At 36.0% G+C, this 17,480-nt stretch overlaps 1 protein-coding gene across 1 annotated transcript in view; it reads right to left on the bottom strand.

Moving 5' to 3' along the window:
• LRP2 (LDL receptor related protein 2) overlaps positions 1-17,480 on the bottom strand; it is a 118,203-nt gene that overhangs the window by 46,010 nt on the left and 54,713 nt on the right. The window contains exons 27-39 of the mRNA XM_050340004.1: positions 16,622-16,833; positions 16,008-16,192; positions 14,884-15,112; positions 13,595-13,772; positions 11,504-11,632; positions 7,776-7,942; positions 5,301-5,444; positions 4,540-4,649; positions 4,018-4,195; positions 3,480-3,693; positions 2,767-3,006; positions 2,448-2,636; positions 423-1,343 (exon numbers count right to left, since the gene is read on the bottom strand). Of these exons, the coding sequence (XP_050195961.1) occupies positions 423-1,343; positions 2,448-2,636; positions 2,767-3,006; positions 3,480-3,693; positions 4,018-4,195; positions 4,540-4,649; positions 5,301-5,444; positions 7,776-7,942; positions 11,504-11,632; positions 13,595-13,772; positions 14,884-15,112; positions 16,008-16,192; positions 16,622-16,833 (3,096 nt within the window). The remainder of the gene's footprint in view (positions 1-422; positions 1,344-2,447; positions 2,637-2,766; positions 3,007-3,479; positions 3,694-4,017; positions 4,196-4,539; positions 4,650-5,300; positions 5,445-7,775; positions 7,943-11,503; positions 11,633-13,594; positions 13,773-14,883; positions 15,113-16,007; positions 16,193-16,621; positions 16,834-17,480) is intronic.

The raw sequence follows: 17,480 nt of genomic DNA, 5'->3' as shown, positions 1-17,480 counted from the left end.
GCCACTGGTGCCAGAGCAAATTTGTCCATTTAAAAATCCCAAAGTAATAATACCTAACACTCAGGCAGTGCTGTCTATGCAATAGGGTTACAAATACCTTTTCCTCACATAAACATAAGTTTTGATTGCTATTCTCCAAGTAGCAGGAATCCTCTCTCATTTCATAATATTAATTTACTACACATCATTTTAATTTATTACTTATTTTATATACAAAATACCCAATTTAATATTTCCATTTCATTGTGATCAAGATGAAATAAGAGACAAAAAATGAGGAAGCAAAAGGTACATTTCATTAGACATTTTAACTAAATTATCTACCTTGCCCATCAGCACAAAAATACCTCCTGAGTTAGTTCTAGATGCTGCAGTCCACTTTTAATACCTAATTACATTGTATCACATTTCAGTGCACTTACCAGATGCAACTACTGTTGGAGAGCCAATTCCTGAGTAAATACTAACATAACTGATTCTTCCTGTCCCTGAAGGAAAACTTTGTGTAAAATAAATTCGGTTGTTTATGCTGTCAAAATCCAGGGCCACAGCAGTTCTTAACACATTGACTGTGCGGAAAGGAGGACTGTGATTTTCGGGATCTAGGTGGATGCTTCTGAGGGCATTCTCAAGAGCAAAAATCAGGTAATCATCATTTGAAATGAAACATCTCTTGCCATCACTGCTTAGTGTTCCAAAGGCGCAACCACATTTAGGTGTCTGCACGTCAGGGAGGGCAAAACAGAGGTGAGAACAACCTCCGTTGTTGTCCAAACAAGGATTGTTGTTGACATCAAAGGGTGAACGTGACTGGAAATTACTGCTGTAAATTGTAACATCCCTTAGCCAATTAATGTTATCTCTTATTACTGTTGGCTGATCAGTATTGCCTGGCTCCTTGCTGGCTTGGAAGACTTTTTTCAGGTTTCGATCCACCCAGATCATAGAATTGCCAAAGATAGTGATACCATATGGAGTTGGATAGCGGCTGCCATAGCGAACAATTTCAACATCACCACCATCGGGCTGAATTCTTGCAATCATATCTAGGGAATCATCCACCCAGTAAACATAGCCATTGCTGTGATCTATGGCCAACCCGCGAGGTGTGACAATGCCCTCAGACACAAGAACTGTTCTGTTGGTGCAGTCAAGAAATGCTCGTTCGATCTTTGGGTTTTGCCCATAATCTGCCCAGAACAGGTATCTGTTTTTTGGGTCAACTACTATGTGCCTTGGCATATCTATAGTAGTTTTAAGCAGCACACGACGATAAGTTGTGTTTAAGCGCAAAACTTCAATAAAAGTCTCTGTCAGAAATGCGTTTGTAAAATAAAGATTTCCTGTATGTTAAAAAAAAAAAAAAAGAAAAAAAAAGAAAAAAGATAAAGTTAATATTAACATCAATACCTGAGAAACATAAGCTGCTAAAATAATAAACCATAAAATGAATAGCCATCAGAAATATCTTAGTAGTTGGAAGCATAAAGTATACTTGCCTACAATTTGAGGAATTAGAAAGAAGACACCCAAACTGACAGTAGTCAAATAATTTCTAAATACTAATGGATCGCCATGGGTATCAGTGGTATAAGACCAAAAGTACATTAACTACAGTTGTCATTTAGGTGTACTTTTTATAAATAAATAAATAAATAAATAAATAAATATAAAAGTCTTTGGTTAGCCCTTCCATACTCTTATTCCTTTACCATTTATAACACAAAACTATGGAATCCATGTTATGACACAGGATTGTATACAGTAACTAAATTAAGTGTTTACAGAAGATGATATTCCTAAAACTCATCCCAACAAGCCTATCAATCAACTGAAGAACTTTTGCAAAACATGTACACAGTACATATACATATAAAATCAAGGTAGTAATGTCAGTGTTTGATTAATACTTTCTGAAGAGTTAATACTTGAATTAATCTCTATTATGTTTAAATAGGAACAAGAAATGCAAGTGGGGAAATTAAAGTTCAAAGACAGTATTTTTTCTGGTTTTTTTTTTTACTTTTCATTATAATTTACAATATTTATACACAGCAATCTCAGGATAGATGAAAAGTCCTTTCTTATTGGCAATGTCATCAGACAAGTTTTGTGCACTTTTCTCTGGTACATGTTTTTCACGATGGTAGTACACTGGATAACAGCAACTTACAAATGTACAGACAAGAAGAGAGACTTAAGACAAATATGAAGTCCTTATGAGAGAAAAGACTCCATACATCTATTCTGATAAACTTTCCTCTTTACACATCTATTAACAAATAAGAGCCATTCATTACTTCATCTTGCTTTCAAATCAGTCCAGAGAGACACAAATTAGAACCATGGTACTTCCATTCAAAATAGTTCCATTAGGATCCATTTTTGTTAGTCTTAAAATTTTAGTCTATAAAGAGTAACATTCTCCTAAATTCAGCTGTGCTCACCTGCTACCCAGTCAATTGCAATGCCACGGATCCCATTTCGTCCTATTCCATTTGTAATAACATTTCTAAAGTAAGAACCATCTGGTTTAATTTTACGTATTGCATTCTGAGAAGAAACTGTGCTACTGAAGTCACACCAGTAAATGAAACCAGAAGGCATGTGAACATCCACATGAAGCGCATTTCGTCCTGAAATATTTTGAAAAGTAATAATTAATATTTTTTATATAAGCTAACATATTTAAAATTTGTTATGCCAGAAAGAAATGCCAAAATACTAGGCATTACAAGATTTTTTCCTATTACAATATTCACATACCTCTTCCTGCCAGTGGTACCATGGCTTCAGAGTGATCTGATGTCTCTAAACTAAATCCTTTAATTGCAGAAAGCATAGATACAATAACAAATGAACTGTATGGGGAACAGGTTCTGTTATCAGGATTTAGCTGAAAGCCAGTAGCACAGGCACAGGAAAATAATCCATGAGGTACAGGCAAGCAAAGCTGCTGGCAAACTCCAATATTATTACTGCAGCCGTTTGAGGAACCAGCAGAATCTGTGAAAGGCACACATGGTAAGACATAAAAACCTGAACGGTATCATCACAAACACCCACAGATATATATCCAAAATCATGTATTTGTACAGTATTAACAATCACCTGACAAAAATAAAGATCCTAATCATTGTTCCTTTTAGCACAGACGTATTAGCAATAGATTTGCTGGTTTCTTGTCATCTAAGATCAATGGGGTCAAGAAGCAGATAAAACAGATTTGAAGCTAAAGTAACAAAATTTCTTATTTAGTCAACACTACATTGATAATATTTTAGTAAATTATATAAGCCAATAGATGCTTTAACTAGATGATGGACCATCTCTTTACCAAAACCACACAAAATGCTTCCAATGCTTTTCCTGAAAAGCAAATTGAAGCATTTCCTTTGAAAGAGCATACATTCTATGTATGGGAAGTTTGAGTTTTCACAAGGTGAATATACTGAAATATCTCTCTTGCAAATACTCACTGTCTCTGTAATAGACACGTAGGCCCTTCAGTCTTGGGACATTATCTCTCAGTACTACTTTGTTTGCACCGGTGGATTTGTCAACTCGTTCGATAACTTCATAATCTCGATCAGTATAGTACAGAAACGTATCATACACGGCAATTCCCCACGGATGAGAAAGATGAACCACCAGGGTCACACGGTTTGTACCATCCACATTGCCTCTCTCAATCTATGAAATCAGTTCAAAGATTAAGATAAGGATTACATTTTTTATAATAAAAGTTCAATGTAATAATAAAATGAAAATGTTATATAAAAGTAAATGCAACACATATTACTAAAATCTCTTATGTACAAAGGTAGGAAGGAACCGGGGAGCAGCATACGATTTATGATCATATACTTTTAATAGTTTTTAATAAAAACACTTATTCAGACTTTGCCTGGCCCTACAACTCCCAGTTACAAGAGACAACTGAAGTGACTGAATCACTCATGTGAACCACAGATTCAGAGACAGATAACAAAAGTATTATAAAAAAATGTCTCCTACCACTCCTGTGCTTGTGACAGCCCAGTACAACTTTTGTTCCTTAATGTCAATGGTAAGGAACTCTACATGGTCAAGGTTGCCAGTGAATAGTGTTTGTATGCCTGATCCATCCATGTTTGCACTGGCAATCTTTGCTGGGACTCCACTGTCAGTTCCTTGGTCTGTCCAGTACAGTTTCCTGTAACAGCCATTATCACATCTGTTAGCAAAGCTGACAAGAGCGATCAACGGACCAGAGTCCCATTTTTCAGAGATTTTGTCATGATCATAATATCCCGAGATTCTTTTTAACTAAAAAATGTTACCATACAAGCATATGGTAAATTAAGGAGAATGAACATCTATGCAACAATTCATGAAGCTATGCAATTATCATCTACAGCTTAAAAAGAGTAAATTCTGTACAAATATGAAAAAAAGTAAAACCACATCAAATCCAGGATGAAATTTGAAGACCCTAAAAATTAAGAAAAATATGGACAATACACTTGTGCAAAGATAACAACAGTTTTGGAAATTTACCCTCTTGCTGGATCAACTGCTAAACCAATTGGTGTGCCAGCTCCCAGAGGGGTGCCATCATTGGTAATCAGTGTTTTCCTGTACATTATGTCACCATGCAGCTTCAGGACCTATGCAAACATTGAACTCATGAGAGCATGTAATATAGAACTTATGTTGCATTTTCAAATTACAGGAAGGAAGCCTAAATCAAACAGGGAGTTGAAATTGTAGAAGAATTTCTCAAACACTGTGAAAAAAAGCACATTGTTCTCTACTCTAAAATCTCCCTTCCCTAACATGCACCCCTTGAATGAGCTGCTTGCAGCTCAGAACCTGCCTATGTTAACAAGTAGCCCAGGTATGAAAATACCTAATATGCTGTCAAAGCATTTGGGAATGGACCTTACTGCATTCAGTGAGAACATTTTACTATCAGAGCCACTGCTTTGGGACCATTAATTTGAAGTGAGGATATTAACAACAGTAACTCTAGTCATCAGAGAGGTTGTGTGTCAAACACTAGAAGCCTAATGAGTTGAAGGGAAAAAAAAAAAAGAGAATAGATGTATGCACAAATAAAGCTTCCAGCTCTCAGTCTTTTTGACTACACTCAAATTTAACTTTATCTTTCAAGTTTGTAAAGTATTTTTAGATTGATTGCACTTTAAAATAAATCTAATTTCAGTTTTTCACTAAAAAATATTACTAATTTCAACCTGTATACATAGCAGTGAAGAATCTAGGTTCTTGCTTTCCAATTGTCCCTCTTAAATAATTACCTCAATTGATTGTGTCCCTGGGTTACTGTAATACAGGTTTGCAGATATCCAGTCCAGTGCCAGACCAAGAGGAGAACCAATAACAGCTGCCGGAGCAAAAACTGACCTGTTGGTTCCATCTGACCTCACTCTGTGAATTTCACCCTTAGAAAAAAAGACAACAAAAGTAAAAAAATGTCAAGAGCAGAAAACCACTGTTCTATTCCAACTACATGAGTATTTAGTTTATATTGCAACCTTTTCTAACACTAGCCCAGTTCAAGGAGGGAGGAGGTAGAGGCAGAAATAGAGCAGGTCCAGGCAGTAAAAAAAGGACAACAGGTTGCAGTTGCCACCTCAGAGCAGGAACAAGATAGAAACAACTTTAGGAAAAGGACTCATTGATCATATGGTCCATGCATAATCTTAATTGCTTTGTTACCATGATATCAGTATACTGTCTAAATATCTCAGTGCAGATTGAAAAAGGTACTTCAGAAAGGAATCAGCATCTCAGATGGCAAAAAACTGAGCTCCAGGCCAAATTCACTGCTGACTTAAATACCTAAAATTTCTTAGACACCAGTAGAGTGCTGCTGGCTGACTCCAAACAACGTAGTGCTATTTGCAAATTATCCTGTCCTTGAATCCCTAGGCCTTCAGAAAAAAAGTAGGAAAACAGGATAATTTTTGGTACTCTATAAACCCTACTGTGAGAGCCTGATGGACGTTGGATGTTTATGACAGTGACTAATATGACAGGTACCTTAAAGACAATTATCCTGCCTACCATTGACATTTACAATTAACAACCTGTGGAACATGATGGCTAAAGACAAAACTTCAGAAGTGTTTACAAGTAGAATAGGGGAGTACTCTTATTTTCATCTCTGTTTCCTGAGTTTGCTTCAGAAAGAGCGAACAAGCTGGTGGATGTTCACTTGAGCTCTAACTACAGCTTCAAACGCTGCCAACACTGGTCCTGAAATTACAGCAACAAATTATGCAAGTGTAGACAAACCCCAGGAAAAGCCAAACATGTAATGGATGGAGGCAAAATGTGGTGTTAAGAAAGAGGCCCTGTGGTGATGGACCATTAAGAAAGTAGGCAAATATGCTTCTGTCATTAGAAAATAAAGAAACAACTTTTTCTCAGAGTGAGCCCTGACAGACACAGGTGTCTCAGCTCTGTTTGGGAGCTACAGAAGCCTGAGGTCTGCAGGTCAGGGATACAGTCACACATTTGTCAGGCTTTGTCAAGACCTAACTAAAACAGAGCACATACCCACACTCAGCCTGCAAAGGCACCTGGCATTTCACTTGTCAGGGCTGTTAATGGGTGGATCAGCCCTTGACCTCCTACAGAACTGAAAAGGTTTTTGTATATGTCAGCTGTATCTGCTGGCTGAGGTCTGTCAGGAACATTTTTTCAGATGCAGATAGAATAAAATACATTCCTGAGTATTTATCTAGTTTCTTGGGCAAAAGTTTGCTTAAATAGGTCTATTCAAATACTTAATTGGAACTAAACATTCTTGCTTTAAAAGAATAAATAATTAAATAAATTGTAGTTTCTTTTTGAGTGACACGGAAAGGCTTTATAATTAGAAGGTTTTAAAATTTTATTTACTTCAAAGATACAAAATGTAAAGAAAACAAGTTGAGGAAAAAAACCCAAAAATCTTGTGTGGATGAAACATAACAGGTTTGTGTGGATTACATAATTACAGAAATCTCCTTATCTACCATCATACTTCTCCAGGACCTAAGCACTGATTTTCTTGAAAAAAAGAACTGCTTTTACATTTACATTTCCAAGACTTAACACATATTGCTGAATCAGTAGTGTCCTATCTCATCTGTTTCCCAGATTACCACAGATTTTTTTCTTTTTAAGTGTCCATCCTGCCAAAATTGGGATTTTTTTTTTTTTTTTTAAAGTTGCAAACTAGGCTTAGGGAACACATTTAATTTCTTTGTTCAGGACGAGCAATAAAAGCACTTCATCAAACAATTATAATCAACTATTAAAAATTAGTTTAAATTATTTTTTAGATCTGATCAGATTACATTCATGTACATTCATTCTAATGTTAAATGCCACCATGTCCAATGTACTGCTTCTGGGGAGCAGTGCTGTGGCTGTGTTTGCAGCATTCAGTCTTAAGAGAGAGGAGAGTGAGTGGACTGTAGCACAGCAGAGGTGAGAGTATGGGTCTGTCAGTGCTTTCCAATATTTCATGTTCACGTCTCTGAGCCAGAAAAAACATTAATCAAATGTTTCTGCTGCCAAAGACAAGAACTACTTTACGAGATGAAGTTTCTTTACTTTTTCCTAGTGGGATAAACAAACAAACAAGCACCCACCATTGCATTCTTTTCTATTATTTTTATCAAAATTCTTACCAGCAATGCTAATATATTTCGGTCCAAAACACATTTTAAAAATAAAAAGTCTTAATTTAATGCACACTTTGAACCCAAATACTGACTTACCGGATTTTCAACCCAATAAATCATCTGTTCAGAGTCATCAAAGTCAACATCGACGCCATTTTGAACTCCTGCTATTGGAACCATAGCATCATTTGTCTTCTCCTCAGGGTTCATAGAAATTCCGTAAATTATATTATCTCTTACAGCAATAAGGAAAGGGTGTTCAACTGTGAAAACATACAGTGTTACTCAGAGTTGCTTCTGCTCAAGAAAATGTCATCACAATATGCTTTCCTGCTCCCACACAGAAGTTCCCTGATGCTGAGAATAGGCTGAATGTTACCAGTGGTGCTTTGAAAACACTTACTAGTGCTTTCACTAGTGATCACTAGTTTGATCCCTCACTAGGAGCAAGGTTATCAGTTATTGAAATTGTTGTAACATTTAAAGTTTCAGCACTGGACAATCACAATGCAAATTCTGAGAAGAAGGAAGTAAATAAAACAGGATCACTCATTGCTGGCCAAGGGAAGAAGGACACTGATGGAGCTGCTCTAAGCAGCTTTTACAAATCTCTGAGATTGGGAACCATCAGGACAAAGCTCTGAGGAATCTGCATGACCTGATGGGAACCAGCAGGGCAAAGCTCTGAGATTCTGCAGGACCTGCCTGTGATGGGTTCTAAGCAGGACTCACCAACATAGAACAATGCCACCGCAGTAACTGCTGATCTTTATTATTAACTACAACTGCAGTACTGTGTTTTCATGTTTTATCTCTAAGGGAGTAGACATACTCCCTTATAGTATATTTACCTTCTGGTAAACTTGTACTGTTATGCTTAAATCTTATTAACAACAGGCAGCTGGTCAGGTCATCTGAGAAAATGCACTGGAGAGCTGTAGAGTGAGAGTCAGCAACTGCATTTCTTATCTGCTATGGAGTAGGGGAAGAGAATGGCCTGAACACTGATTCCCCTCTTCCTTGTCCTTTTGTCTTTAGAGAAAAAACTCTAGCCTCTTCTCCCCATAGGCACAAGCTACCATTTAATGGCAATAACCCATTTCCTCTTTTATAATAGATCAAAGACTTGTTTGTTTAGATTTGCAGTGAACATTTTGAAATGAAAACCCACAAATCGCAGTATCACTCTACATCTCAAAAATTATTCTCCATATTTCTCTTTGGCTGCTGGAAGTATTTGTCAAATTTGATTTACTGCTTTGAGTTTTACACCTATGTAAATCTCTACAATCTGATTATTCCTCATTCTTAAGATGGACAACAGAGCAAATTTGCTGTCCTATAGAGATTTAAAAACCTGTGTAGATGGACATTAATATAACTTCTGCAATTTTTAAACAATTTACATGACAGATTATAATCTATATAAAATTCGTGTGTTGTTATATTAAATATGCACATGTACCATTGTAATACAATATTTTAATATACACAAAGTCACTTCTTTGTTTCCAAGGTAGCTTGTTACATTACCATCTTTAATATCAACCTAAAATACTGCTTGAAATAAATGCAAAGGCAAGATTTCTTCACCTTAAATAAAGCTAAAAAATGGTGCAATCCTAGAATCAATGCCTTTCCATCCACATGAAGTTAGTAGCATTTAATATGCAAACTAAGTAGGTAGAGACCAGCAATATCATTGTTTGTAGAGACACTGGGCAATCAAATGCATGCAGTGCAGTTTAACCTTTCCTCTGAAAGACTGACAGCAAGGATAAGGACAATAATAAATATTAGAAAAGAAATAAAAAATGCCTACTCCCATGTAATCATGAAATGGCCTGGGTTGGAAGCAACCTTAAAAAAGATCATCTTGTTCCAAGCCTCCTGCCATCAGCAGGGACATTAGTCAGTAGCAATGATTAAAATACTTTACCATTAAAAAAATCAATATCTTTTTTAACTTTTGCTGATGTACTGACCTTCAGCAAATACCTTTTTTTTTTAATTCCCCACACCTGTAGATGATTTCTACATACTTTTTTAACTGTATAAATTCCATCTAAAAAGAATAAAATAATCTCACATACTTTAAAAGAATTGTGCTTCACAGAAGGATACTTCTCTTTCTTACACAGTTTATATTGAACAATTATGTAATTTCTAAAAGGGACACAACTGTACCTAAGCAGACAAAGGGAAATTTTCAACATGCAAGAAATAAGCAACTGTCAATAGTTCAATTCAGTGGTGGATCTGGGTCAACCTTTACATGTGCTTCATCCCTGTCATGTTCCATTTCTTTCATTATGATCCCTCTATAAATCTGCACATAACAAAACAAGGGAGATTTCTAAAAGAAACCCTCTTCAAATTTGCACTTCATTCCAGATTATATAAATTGGTAATTCCCTTGCTGCTGTTAAGAAAAATGTGAATGCAATACAACCCTTTAAAGAACACACTGCTAAGTATCGAGCAGGAAAAGAGCACAATAGGGCCTTTAACATTTAGACAGTTTTAAAAGAAAAGCATTTTTTGATGGATGGAGGTTTCTAATGTTAGCTTATCCCAAAGATAATTTCTACTTAAACTTCAATGATTTGAAGCTTCCTTATATAGGAAGACACCAAAGTACACTTGATATCTGTACAATGATGAAAGAATTAATAATGAATGCTTCATCTGACAACAGCAATGTGGTCAAATTTCCAGTCACAATTTGCCCGCCAGTGCTTTGAATTTTCTTTTTAAATGAACAGGCTAAATAATTTTTACAAATCATTGTAGACTATTCAAAGCAAGTTCAGTAGTACTTTTTGACACCACATTTTGTTTGTAAATGTTAGTTCTGTTACAGCTGCATCACATGTATGCACATGTAATTTTAGGTTGTGTTTCTAGACCTTCTGCATTTGGCACACTAATATTTTACACAGGGGAGGGAAAAAGCCCAAGATGAGAAATTCTGATATGAATTTCAAAATACATTGGTTCAGATAGGCTAAAGAGGGTCATAAGGAACAGGGAGAACATCTCTCCTGAGTGCAGGAGACCAAAAGATCATAATTTACTTCTTAGCAAAATAAGGCTGAGGAAAAATAGGACAGCCACTTTAAATATACACAACAAAACATATACCAATGCTAAAGGAGAACTACTAATCTATTTATCCTAAAGGACAAAAATGGCATCAGAAATGGGCATAAACTGGGAAAAGATTACATTTGAACAAAAAATCACGTCTCCAAATACCAAATCGTGAAGTTCAGTGAATTTCTGGCAAGAACCCAGATTAATCTAAAACTACAGCTTGACTGGTGAAAGAGGACATATGATAAGAGATCAAGGGCAAGAAGGAAACAAATTTGAATAATCTAGTCCCTTCTAGTTCTACATCTCAACATTCTTACAACTACAACTCCTAAAAGCATGTTTCTGAGCTCAATACTTATAATGAACACAACAATCTGCCAGAGTATGTTTTCATTTTTAATTAATAATAAATTCCTTCCAGATGTATTTCAACAGCAAAACATTCAATGTGGTGAGAAATTTTAAAATGTGGCTTCTTTAAAGTGCTTATAAGAAAATTGAGTTCATCCATTTTCCCCAAAAGAAGCATCTGAATCTCTGAGTCAGTTCTTTTCCAAACCTGTCTCCAAACCTTTAGGCTGAGTACATTCCATGTGTCCTAAATGAAGTCTGCCTGAAGTGGCCCCAAACTTTGTTTTCATGAGCAGCAGCTCACTGAAATATAATTTTTGCGATGGATTTGACAGCATTGGGTCTTTCTTATCATCTCATTATTACTGCCCTACCTCTCATGCAGTTCCTGTTATCAGGAGAAAGGATCCATCCTGAAGGGCAAGCACAGGAAAAAAAAAGCGGTCCGGATGAAGAAAGCAAGCAGAGGTGGCTACAGGGGGACGATGCACAGGAATTAATACCTAAAATTTAAAAAGGAACTATTAGCAACTGTAACAGTATGAGTGACTGGAAAGAATATTCTATCTCATTGCTCCTGGTAATATCAACCCAGCATTAAGTCAGTTTTGCTATTTTTTAAAATTAAAAAATTGAAATAATTTCGAAGAACCACAAGCTATAAAATACACTCATAACAGGATACAATTTTCCATGTAAAACAAGGACTATTATCATAGTGTTCTTTTCAAATTTTATGCATCACAGAAAATCTTTCAAACTCCATTTCAGACTTTTCTTAACTGTACCAGAGGTCTATGGGATTTTCAGTCCTTGATTATTAAATTATTTACTGAGACTTCCTGGTGAAACCAAAGAGAAAACAGTCGATATGTCTTGTTCAAAGACAGTGGGAGTTCAATGTCAGATTTCTTGGATTGCTTTGAAACTGTCAGTTTAAAGTTGTAAAATGCTAAAAAAAAGAGATCAAAAGGGGTCTCTCCTGATTGCTATTATTACTACACACTAAAATTCAATCTAGATCACTTCCATCAGCTAGCTGCTAAAGAGGACTTTTCCTCTTTGATGGGATGAGCCGTCTTCATAAGAAAACAAAAATCAGATTTTGAGTATGACCTTAGCAATTGCAGCAGACCTTATTGTAAGAAGCTTGGAAGTTCTAGGAAATTGTGCAATTGTTCCTAAAATATAAAACTAACAAGAACAGGAACACAAATTAACATGACAATAAAACAATAGCATAAACTCAGAAATCAAACTGTAAGAAAATTATTAATCTCATCAGTATTATGAAGCTAAACTCTGGTTTGTGTAAGATCTAATGATTTACAAAAAAAGGAAAGTGGATGACAGTTTTAATACTGCATCTGGAATTTCAATCTGCAAATAATTATTTCTTCATTTGTCAACATCAGCATGTTTTGCTATTCTGCAAGTGATTTATTCCCTTCTCTATCTGGTCACATAAAGTAAAATAGAACAATTTAAAATGAAAAATCATAAAATGTATTAACTTAATACAATGAAGAAAAAGAAAGAAACTTCTCCACCAGTGATAGAAGGTTTTTTAAACCTTGAGTTGTAAAATAAAACCTCTTAAATCATAGTTATGATCCATAAATTAATGGTACCCTCTGGTAAATCAGCAATTTGCAGTGAGAATGCTCAGTGGCTTTAGGTTTAAACATGACTGAGGAAGGTTTTGTTCCAAAAGAAATACAGCACTGAAATTGTTAGTGCCTTACTCAAATGCAAGTCTCTACCCTCCCTGTTATGGGGGTGTTTTTTAAGGAAAAAAAAAAGTAAGCTATTGTAATATTTATTAATTGGAAACACTCCAAACACAAGAAATATAACAAAAGCTGAAGGATAATATTCATATCAATATATTTCCCAGACTTCAAGTCATGCCATGAAATAAGGAAAAGTCTGATTTGAAAGATACCTCTACCTAACAGAAGGAAAAATTATTTTTTTACAGTCTTTCAGCTGCAAAAGATCACCTGCATAAGGCCTTAGAAGGACGATTCAATGCAATGAAGGGGTTTATTTACGATTATTATTTTTTCATTGAGTAAAATAATGCAGAACTTCTTTCAGAGAAGGTCGATGACAGTCATCTTCTCAAAAATAATTGTACTATTAACACACAAGAAATTGAGTCTGGTATGCCAAACAGAGAAATTTTTACAATTAAAATACTTTCCAAAAATGCTCCAATTGTCTTACAAAAACATTCAGAACAAAGTGCAACAAAATGACACATACTACTTCCCTATTATTCTTTTTCGGTTAGTCGTTATCCTTAGATGCTGCCTAGGTGGTTACTTCCCCTAATACCAGTTTGGCCAGTTGCAAGCCAATAGTTTGAATTATTTGCTTGTCTTAGCCCAGCCCATTTGCTGACAAGGCTGATTCTCAGTGTGCCAATGCAGGATGTACCAAAGTTGTTTTGATGAACTCACCATTCGGCTGCTTTACAGGATGGACTGCCACAAGCCCCAAAGGCTGGTGAATGTTATAAATCATAACTGTCTGGTTTCCTCCATGCCATTTATTGGCTCGAATTACTCGATTAGTATAGCGGTCACTCCAGTACACAAAATCTTCGAAGACAGTTAGAGCATGTGGATGTTGCAGTATCTAAAGAGACAATGTTGTTTATCAATTTAATTCTGGAGATTTGCATATGTAAAGCTTGCAATGAAGTAATAACAGAGCTGAGCATGGTTTTTAAATAAATAAATAATGAAGTAGCAGCATCTAAACTATTTTTCAGCAAAAGAATATGAACTACATTCTATTGTCTGAAAACAAGATATTAATTATGTGGATAATAAATTTTTTTAAAAAAATTAAAATGTTATTAGACCCTTTGAGATTAACAGAATGAGGAATTAACACAGCAGTCTAACTACAGGGCAGAACACAGGGAATCAACTGGTAAAGACCATATTGTAGATTTTCAGGAGCACAATAGGAAATGTCTAGTGAGAGTTACAGACCTGTCAAGAACTTGCATCCCTGATATGCTCCCCTAAAATTTACCAGAGGGTAAAAGAAGGTGGCTTATCTAAATTTCAGCTAACTAGGAGTGGAAAGATTGCCTTGGCTTCCAGTTTACACAAATTTTCTCTCCAGTGAACAGTAAAAGCCCCAAGGGTCAATTCTTGAAAACATCCATGTGGTTATTTATACAAGTTTCTGTGTACCAACTGAACATCTGAACTATTGTGTTGGTACAGACAGGGCTGCAAGCTTCCAGCAGCACTTCATTGAGAGATAGCCTGGAAGAGGGATGGTCTTCACGAAGTTGCTGCACACAGCAAGTCCTGGTAGCACAAAATCCTTCACTGCTGTCAAGAACAGTAGCAATAATCACTGACAAAAAGTGACTGCGGAAAGTTCTTTCAGGCTTTTTGTACTACACTTGCCTACAGCAAATGCACCACCCGGTAGCAGGAGTGTCATATGTCACCTTCAGACTTCATGCATGCAGACAGAACAGACAAGAATGATCTAAAGCACTAAGTCTACACACAGGTTCCAGGTTCTGCTGAAGATCTCTGGTGAGATGGAACAGGATGTGCAATTCCTCTTCTTCCAGCAGCAGGAAGCAGATAAAATACTTCACATCTGCTTCACCCAAGTATTTTGAAGTAAAATACATCCAAATCTACAACTGTGAAAATACATTTTTTAAGTACTATCAGCAGGGCCATGGGAAAACATCAGTTTCTCATTAATGTCTTACCAGATCACTTGCAACCACCTGTCGTCTGTTGTTTCCATTGTAATCACAAAAATCAATATAATCAAGATAAGCATCAGCAAAATAGAGAAGCCTGTTTGGGTAATCAATGGTAAGTCCATTGGGCCAGTAGATTTTATTATTAATAATCACTGTGCGCATTTTGCCATCCATGCTGGCTTTTTCAATCCGAGGGTTTTGGCCCCAGTCAGTCCAGAACATGACATGAGCACTGAAAAAAGTAACGTGTGGTTACCAATCTGGGAAAAACTTAGTTGCCTATTGAGAGATGTTACATGAAGACTCTCTAGGCCAAAAATAGAAACAACCATTTTAAGAACAGTCCTACACAATGATACTGAAATTATTTATTTCAGCAATATGCTTATTTGAGATACTACCATAATTCCTGTTGTAAAAATTCTTTTAACACTTCTACTGCTGTTTCCATTTGTCAGTAATAGCAGTATATAGAAGCCACTGGTGTCATTGTTTTTCAGTGTTGTTTATAATCTGATTCTCTGGTTGCTATATAAAAACTTTGTACTTTTGTAATGTTGTGATAATGTTAACAGCACTAAAACTGAAGAGCCCCATGTGGCTGGCAGTAAACAGAGTTCAAGGCACTGAAGACCACAAAAAAAAGTAAAAGTTTGTACATGGACTGTTCAAATCATCACATTTCATTTACTCTATGCCACCTGCTGTCTGAAATGGGAAGGTGCGTTTGTGGTAACATTGATACAGTAAAGATAATTATTTTAGACTTGGGGCTATGAAGGAAGGCATATGACATTAAATCACATATAAGTTTGCGGTATACCACTAACCGAAATGATACATTATAATTTTGAATTAACACTTCTTAACTAGGAAGAAAATGTAGGAAAATCTTTTATAGAAAAAAGCCATCTTGTCACAGTGAAACAGAGCACCAGATCACTAATAATTACCTCACAACTTTAAATATTAAATCAACTCTGCAAACACACTATTTCTAAAAATAAAGTTTTCTCTTCCACTTGTAATTTAAAATTACAATACAATTTGGGTAGATCTGAAATTTTAATAGTTACATCATAAAATATTGATGTTTTCAAAACAAAACATTAAAAAAAAAATCTTACTCAGTTCTGGGATCTAACACTAGTCCCCTTGGGTTGGTTATATTTTCACTGAGCAGCACAGTCCTGTGGCTCCCATCCAGTTTAGAGACTTCAATTGTTTCCAGAACAAAGTCTGTCCAGTAAAGGTTACGACCTATCCAATCTACTGCTATACTTTCAGTCACGGTGACACCACTGTCAAACACCTGTTTAATAACAAAAAAAAGGGGGAGAGGGGGAAGTTGATAATAAATTTTTACCCTTCACAGTTCTATAGATACAGAAAATGGGGAGCCAAATTTCCAACATTTTCTAGGTCTAATATGCAGAATGAGTCATGATGTACACACTCAAAGTGCTGGCAAAGCATAAAGCCAAACACTCTTACTAACTTCCTGAGGTCTATTGAAAAATCAGCTTATAGTTTGATGTTAAAAAGCACTTCTTGAAAGCATTCAGGTTTCTTTTTCAAAAAGCTACACGAAATGTTGGCTTAGCATCTACAAAGTTGTTTCACTTCGGCCATGCTACCTCTCTTCTTACTATGTTTGGATTTTCCTCTTCCTCTTTGTTAACTGAAGATACATTGTTTTCATTTTCTCTACAAAACACAAGAAAAACTCAGCAAAACTTACTATTTTTCTGTCAGTCCCATTTTGATAAGCACTCCAAATTTTATCCTGTGTTGTATCAGACCAAAAAATACGATCTGTGATTGAATCAAAATCAATAGCCACAATATTGGTCCCATCCCGAACCAGAGAATAAATGCTGTGTGACTGAGAAGTGATGTTATCCACAACGATTTGGTTACGACTTGCCACCAGCAAAAGAAGATTCCCAGACTCTGTCAAAGGAGTAAAATTAAAATAAACCAATAAGCTATTCGACAGTAATTCTGTGAGAAAAAGAAACACTGAATAATTTTACATGACTTCATAGAATCAATATATACATGTTGAAAGGAAAAATTCAAATCAATTCAGAGGCCAAGATATATCATCACACCCAGCCTGACTTCTTAATCTACCTTGGCTTTTCTCCATCCTTTCTCCACCACTCTTTCTACAGACTTCCTTTCTAGGCTCATATCTGGACCTCAGGTCTTCTTCCCCATTGTCTGAGTCTGCTGCTGACATCCACCACTCATTCCTCCATAAACCTCTCTTATGTCCCACTCCTGATGCAACCCCTAAAGTTTTCTGTATCACCAGTTAATCTATGCAGCCTGGCTCTTCCTCCTTTGTAACCTGCCTGCTCTTTTTCCCCTTCCTTTAGACTGCATGGGAACAAGGGAGAAGAAACAGATTACAGGAAAGCCATAGGCTGCTGTGCAGCTGCTTACACTGATAACATGCTGAAAAACAGCTGAAGAGTAGCAACCTTAAAGACTGCAAATGATGAGAAACTCTCTATTAGTAAGGGTCAAACTTATATGCAGGTAAAATGCAAATGTCTTCCAAGACCTGACTATATCCCTAAACCAGGAAACCT

Source organism: Myiozetetes cayanensis, unplaced genomic scaffold (assembly GCF_022539395.1).
Source record: "Myiozetetes cayanensis isolate MyiCay16 unplaced genomic scaffold, myiCay2020 scf9, whole genome shotgun sequence".
NCBI lineage: Eukaryota > Metazoa > Chordata > Aves > Passeriformes > Tyrannidae > Myiozetetes > Myiozetetes cayanensis.
The sequence above is the reverse complement of the archived record's forward strand: the minus strand, read 5'-3'. Positions and strand labels throughout refer to the sequence as shown.